Consider the following 7388-nt stretch of genomic DNA (forward strand, 5'->3'; position numbering starts at 1 on the left):
ATGGAGTGCAATGGAAATTTCAAAGTGACCCTAAATTTTTGACCGGTAGTGTACATATACATATATACATGGGAATTGTCGTTTGTTTATTCCAAGTCAAAGACAGTCCAAATTTTTTGTGGGTCTGTGATGTGTCACAATTTAGCTGCTCCACTGCTTACTGTCTCTGGTCTGCTCAGTCAGTGCACAGTTTTAGAGGGGGAGTGGCCAGCGGGTACAGCGGCAAAAGCTTCTTTTACATAGATATTTAACGATATCTTTTGCATTTCTAATCCAAACAACATCAAACTTAGCACTTAGGCCTACGTGTGCCCGTAGCAAGACACTTGTCACATTTGAAATTCATCAAACTAACAGTTAAAGAGCTATGTGCACAACACACACATACACAAACACAGACACACCCACACAGACCTTCCTGTAATTTATAGATAGATGTGGAATAAATTGTGTCCTATTCTCAAATTGAACTTAGTTACCTTATGCAGTCTCTTTGATTGACCAAGTAAAAGTAAAAAATATGATAAGACACAAAATACTATAATACAAAATACTTCTTTTTTTCAAAATATTTCATTGTTGGTAAGAGCCGTCTTTGTTTTACATACTTTTCCCCCCAGAATCCCTGATTAACATTAACCAGTGAGTTACTGTAAAAGGCAATTAAGATTCAGATACATTATTTTGCATTTTTTTCTCCTTTTAAATGTGTTCTCTCTCTCTATTTTGTTTTGTTATGTAAAGTCAAGGCAATGGCCAGCGGTTATGTGAGGGATTTGTGACCTTGACTAATAGAGCACACAAAACTGTAAGTAAAACATTTTAGGGATGGAAGCTGTCCACACATGCACAGGTCTGGATGATCCTTGAGCCAATGCAGCCCTCTTCTGGTTTGCCATTGCATGTACATTGTGAGAACATGACGCTGTCAATAGCAACAGCTAGACTTGACATTCTGTATTCATTTTGTGTTTATGGACTGTGATGACTGAATGGTTGTAAACTGAATTCAAATTTTTTAAAAATGTAAGAAACTTTTTGAATTAATAATAATAAAATGTATGATAAATTGCACTAAACGTGGTGTCTTTTGTTTAGATTAATAAAACCCCACTTCCGTATGTGACCCTAATTCATGAATTTGCAGTTCAGTTTTTATGCACAACATCCATCCATCCATCTTCGTCTGCTTATGCGGTGTCGGGTCGCAGGGGAAGCAGCTCCAGTAGGGGACCCCAAACTTCCCTCTCCCGAGCAACATCAACCAGCTCCGACTGGGGGATCCCGAGGCGTTCCCAGGCCAGGTTGGAGAAACAATTCCTCGGCAACTGCATTCTCGCTCCTTCACTCGTTTGGTTAAATCTCTGGCTACAAACTAAATTTGGATAAGAGCGAACTATTCTAATGCTACCACTCATAAATTTCTTCACCAAACAATCCCATTCAAGGCAGTCCACAACAAATTTACAGATCTTGGGGTCCAGTAACAATTTTTTTTTTTAAAGTTTTTCACTTCTTCCTTTATCTGAGGCTGGCTGAATAAAGTCAGTTAAGATGAATATTTTACCAACATTTTCTCTCTTATTTCAATGTATCCCAATCTTTATTCTAAAATTGTTCTTCAGGGAACTTGCTGGGGGGAATGGCCTTACTTAATTTGAACTATTACTATTGGGCAACCAACCTCCGTATACTCAACTACTGGCTACGTGCTGACAGTTTACACAGTGCTCCAGCATGGTTGAGATTGGAGGCGGCCTCTTGTTCACCATACTAACTGGCAGCTCTGGTTTACACATCTAATGGCTCAATCTGCACAGAATACTGTAAAAATATTCTAGTTAAGACTGCTCTCAAGATGTGGAACTAGTTTGGATGCTATTTTGGGCTCAGCTCTTTTATAATAAATCACACATACAAGCCCTCGCTGAGAGTGACAGGTGTAAAATAGCTCCAGCCTCTCTAATATGTTTTGGTCATGCCTGTCTCTCCAGAGCTACTGGTCAAACACCTTTGGGACACTATCAGGGTTCTCAGTGTGACTTTGGACCCAAATGTATTTATAGCCCTCTTTGGAGTCGTGCCAACCACAGTGACCCTGCAAAAGATCGATGCAGATTTTGTAGCCTTCCTAATATTACTGGCTAGACAATTGATCCTACTTTGCTGGAAGTCCCCTTCTCCTCCCTCATGTGAGTCCTGGATCAGAGATGTTCTCCATTTTAGTAGGCTTGAAAAAATTAAGCACATGCTACGTGGATCCTCAGCTAAATTCTTTAAATTTGGCAGCCTTTTTTTTAACCACACAGAAACATTACAGTTCCACAGTGTACCTCAGGGAAGCTGACTGCCCTTGTTCCAACTTTCTAACATTGAACTCTGCACCACAAGCTAACTCCACTGTCATTCTCTTTTTGCATTTTTTTTGCACCTTTGACTAAGACTTGACTGGACTGTGGTACTAATGTAATCATCCCTGTTATACAAGAAACAATGAAGATGATGTTATGTTTGTTGTATACATTTGTTTTACACAATAATATTTTTGGAATAAGTGCAGTGAATTTATGCGTGTATTTACGTATAGGTGAGTGTGGATGTATGTATGCGTATATAGGTAGCCATGCACATACTTAGACTTGGCTTAGTTTTATACATGCTTCCTTGTCCCTTTTTATTTTATTTTAATAATTACTATTTTTATTTATTTTTTAATATATTTTTTATAATTTTAATTTTAATTTTATCCTATACACAAATCACACTTGCACTGAAAATTGTTGTTCTTACAAAAAATGCTAATAAACCCAGTTTTGAAAAGAAAAAAGAAAAAATCCCACTAACAAGCTTTTCCGGTGTCATGTCGAAATAGCTTTCTTTTCTCTGTTATTCTCGTTTGCTGTTACTTATCATCATCAGATGCAAAATTAAAGTTAAGTAATTTAAGTTTCAGAAACATTTAAAAGTTACAGTTACTTTACTACGCCCCATGAACACTTATAGTCACATTCTAATGCCCAATAGCAGTGATTATAAAGGATTACAAAATGGTTATAATGTATTAAAATTAGAATTATAACTATATTATGATCCTGGAAAGAAAATGGCAGTCAGGGAGTGATGAGCAATTAAGAGTATAATGATACTTTCCTTATAAGAAATTACAAATGGATCCCAACACTTTTAACCATATACTGCACCTTGAAAGCCATCAGTTCTGTGACCATTTTGACTAACGTTACCGCCAGCCTTATAGGAGAAGAAATGCTGTTGAAGAGAAGAGAGCTGCAGACAGAGCAGCGCTAAGCTAAAACTATTAGCTAAGGTTATTGTGTTGGCATCATACAGAAGCATTGATAGGCTGGTACTTTCATTAATATTACTGGTAGTTTAATTTCCACATTATAAACTTGCCCCTTGTATTTTTCTTAAAATCTAGGCTATGACGTCTTTGCAATGACCATAATGTATTGTTGACAGTAATACAGAAAAAAAGTTTGGAATGGTTCAGTTCAGTCATCACAACTGATATATGTATATCATACAACTAATTCAACATGTTTAAACATGTAATTCTGCTGACCTATTAATACAAAATTATTTGTTATTGATTTAAAAAAGACAAAATAAAGAATTTGAAAAACCAACAGGGTCATTTTAAAAGTTCTATTTAATACTTAATGGTTAACAAATATACATATTTGTTATAAATATACATATTTGTTGTACCATCTTAAAAAAGTAACAGTGTTTTACAATCAATCTTTTTAAATTGTATGAGAGTACCTGGACATTTTTAAACATTCTTTCAGCAATTAAATATCTATCCTTTATGTATTTTCATTTTTTAAATGTTTAAACTGTCATAAAATAGTATGTAAAGAAGCATTTACAAAATTTAATTTTTAATTAATTACAATCTCAATGATACATACTGAAAATTGTCTCAATATTTGACACAGTGCACATCTTTTTACCACAACATTATCTTGGTAAATTTCATTATGGCCACTTTTGTCTTTTGTTTTTGCTTTATTCCACAGTTGGTAACATACTAAAAGCTATTGGCCTAGTCAGTTATAAGTCAATTAGCATCTGTGCCACAGCGAGCAGTGTTAGCAAAAAGACTGCCAAAGAGCCCATTGTGGGCCGAGGAGGACTGCTTGAGGTTGTTGACTCTGAAATATAAGAAAAAGCAGAGATTGTAGTCAAGTTCTCCTGACAGAAAGTAACTTCACAAGTTGGAAATACAGGTTTAAAAGGAAAATACATTCCAACCTTGACCCTCATTGCACTTTTATATTTAAAAATCACCAGAGAATTTTGAATACTCCATTATTGCATGCATTTAATTGATTAATTGACAAAAAACTGTTTGACTTTTAAATCTCCAATAACTTACGTGTAGAAACGCTGTTTGATATTATGTTCAGAGATGTAGAGCTGCTTGTAAGCTCACGGCTGAATTGGGAAGTTGCATCGCTTGCTGAAGGAACTGAAGCTTTATCGTTATACACGAGGGTCATGTCCACTTTCACTGATCCAGGCCTATATTGACAAGGAGAGACAGCCACACTTTTAGAAGAAAGGGAAGGTAAATATGTAAAAATCATTCAATGATTCAAATGTAGTCTTACGTGAATGACTTAATGAAGCAGCGTCTGTAAGTTGATCGAAAGAGATTTTTTGCCACTCTGTTTACCTAAGAAAACACATTACTGTTATTTCCAATAACAAAAATAACAAATTACCACAAGCACCAACGAACAGCTTACCACAAAGGCACAAGTTCTCTGATTGCCCTAAAAAGAATTTTGTTAACATTAAGGACAATGGCCATTGAGCCACACTGGGACCTAGGCTCTACCTCAATCTTGGGAACATGACTGTGAGAACAAGCAAAAACACCATCCGATATAATGCAAAAGTCACTGTATGAACCAGACTCAATTACCAAAATATTGATCTAATTAAGCAAAAAGGGAATAACAAGAATTCCAAGAATAATATCAACCTTTTTGTATCTGAATGATTAATCTGCATCAAGCAAAAAGTGTATAATAATAACAATAAGTGTTCCTATAATCAGTGTGGACACTGATAAGATCTGTTTCACAAAATGCAATGTTTTCTACATATAAACAGTTAAATTAAAAGAAAGATGGTTATCTGTCTTATGATGCCCATGGCATATTATAGATACAAAGGATAAACTTAAAGTATGCTTCACTTTAGTGCATAGACTTCTCACCTCTCTGACCACTGTTGCAGCCAAAGTCTGATATGCTGAGGAGGATGAGTCTGAGAGATCTGATGTAAATATTTGGTTGAGACTAAACTTAAGCCCAAGGGTTCCTTCACTGGATGTAGGAGGATTTGTTGATGCAGTGGTGGGGGGTTCTGTAGCTGCAGTTGGAGCTGCTGTTGATGCAGCTGTACTAGTAGAAGCTGCAGTTGAAGCTGCTGTAACAGTGGGAGTGGCTGTTGGAGCTGCTGTTGGGGAAGCTGTGGTGCTAGAAGCTGCAGTTGAAGCAGCAGATGAGGTCACATTGACTGGAGGTGATGTCACGTTGATCGGTGGTGAAGTCACGTTGACTGGTGTTGAGGTCACGGTGACTGGTGGTGAAGTCACGTTGATTGGTTGTGAGGTCACGTTGATCGGTGATGAAGTCACGTTGACTGGTGTTGAAGTCACGTTGACTGGTGATGAAGTCACGTTGACTGGTGTTGAAGTCACGTTGACTGGTGTTGATGTCACGTTGACTGGTGTTGAAGTCACGTTGACTGGTGTTGAAGTCACGTTGACTGGTGTTGATGTCACGTTGACCGGTGATGAAGTCACGTTGACTGGTGTTGAAGTCACGTTGACTGGTGATGAAGTCACGTTGACTGGTGTTGATGTCACGTTGACTGGTGATGAAGTCACGTTGACTGGTGTTGAAGTCACGTTGACCGGTGATGAAGTCACGTTAACTGATGTTGATGTCGTGACTAATGTAGGTGAAGCTGTTGTAATTATTACTGTAAAAACAAAATTTGGATCATTGTAGTATTTGCAGGAGCTTTAAGAGCAGTAACAAATAGAGTATTGTATACAGTATTTAATGATAGTGACACAACAAGATATATTAAACAACTCTTACTTGTTGCAAATACGCTTGATGCATCCAACGGAAGGGAGAAGTTGGAACTGTTTGACGCTGCCTCCACCAGCACATTTGCCACAGCACTAGTTTCTGGTAATGAACTGGCGTTATTGAATATCAGCTGCGCATCAACCACGACAGAACCTTGACTGTAAAAGAAATATTTTATCAAAGTCCCAAAGTTTTTTTTTTAATGCTGTAGTCTTTGGCTATTTTGCCCATTGTTGTTTAACTAAGGGTCCATGCCAAGGATGAATGTTATATTCCTAACAATAAAAAACTTTTAAAATCTGTTCGTTAAAAAACAAACTTTTATAAAATGTAATGCTGAGTAATAGGGCTGTAACGATACACCAAACTTTGGTTTCGGTTCGGTTCAAGATTTTTGACCCATGATTCGATACAAACTTTGATTTTTTTTTTTTTTTTTTTTGGGGGGTGGTATATTAATAATGCCAGATAGTATCGTTTTGTCATTGATAACATCCCAGTTTTGCAACACAGCAATACAACAGATACCTTATTTACCTGCAAGGCTTCAGTCAGGATGACAGCTGACAACAGGCCCGGGGACACATCCCCAGTCAGCCCCCTACCAGCTAGCAGCCATCCTGGTCAGCACATAACTCCGGTGCTAAAGACGCTAACGGCAGTTTACTGAACCATTGGGAAACAGACCTAGACACCCGAGTCAGAACAGCGACCACACGTAACGTTAGCTACACCTCCGTTAGCGTTACCGGTGCCCCCTCTTTGGCTTTTAGTCGTCTTTACAGTTAGCTAAATTTACCAGACAAATCAGGGATAAGGCCTAATACAAAAGGACCAATAGTAATTTAAAGATGTGGTAGCACTGGATCTGAACGGGAGATTCTGCCTTCTCCCACTGCGACACAGGTCGTGGAGCTGAGTGTTGCGATTTCGGTTTTATTTTCCATATTGTTACAGCCCTAGTGAGTAATGTTTCATACCTGAAGCTGTTGATGACAGTTTGATTGAAGTTAGGTCCATATTTTTTTGAATAAATGGCGTTGAGCTGTGAAAGAATTGTTAAAAAATAAATCAAATTTAAAAATACGTGAGAGGCAAGAAAGTTGATATTATTCAACAAATATTCCATCTTTTTCTCTCTTCTCCTCTTATGCTTTGAATTGTTTTTCAGGCACACTGTTAAAAAAAGGTTAAATTACTCCTGATATGTCATGACAATCATTTGTTTCTGAAACCAGTCATGTTTTCTTT

The 7388-nt window shown here is 37.3% G+C and overlaps 1 protein-coding gene across 1 annotated transcript in view; it reads right to left on the reverse strand.

The window, feature by feature from the left end:
- Positions 1-4035: 4035 nt before the first annotated feature.
- Positions 4036-7388, reverse strand: part of LOC116701642 (uncharacterized threonine-rich GPI-anchored glycoprotein PJ4664.02) — a 17926-nt gene continuing 14573 nt past the window's right edge. Inside the window, exons 13-16 of the mRNA XM_032535462.1 lie at positions 5252-5958; positions 4638-4702; positions 4403-4548; positions 4036-4178 (exon numbers count right to left, since the gene is read on the reverse strand). Of these exons, the coding sequence (XP_032391353.1) occupies positions 4078-4178; positions 4403-4548; positions 4638-4702; positions 5252-5958 (1019 nt within the window). The 3' untranslated portion in view covers positions 4036-4077. The remainder of the gene's footprint in view (positions 4179-4402; positions 4549-4637; positions 4703-5251; positions 5959-7388) is intronic.

The sequence above is a fragment of the Etheostoma spectabile genome, chromosome 2, assembly GCF_008692095.1.
Source record: "Etheostoma spectabile isolate EspeVRDwgs_2016 chromosome 2, UIUC_Espe_1.0, whole genome shotgun sequence".
NCBI lineage: Eukaryota > Metazoa > Chordata > Actinopteri > Perciformes > Percidae > Etheostoma > Etheostoma spectabile.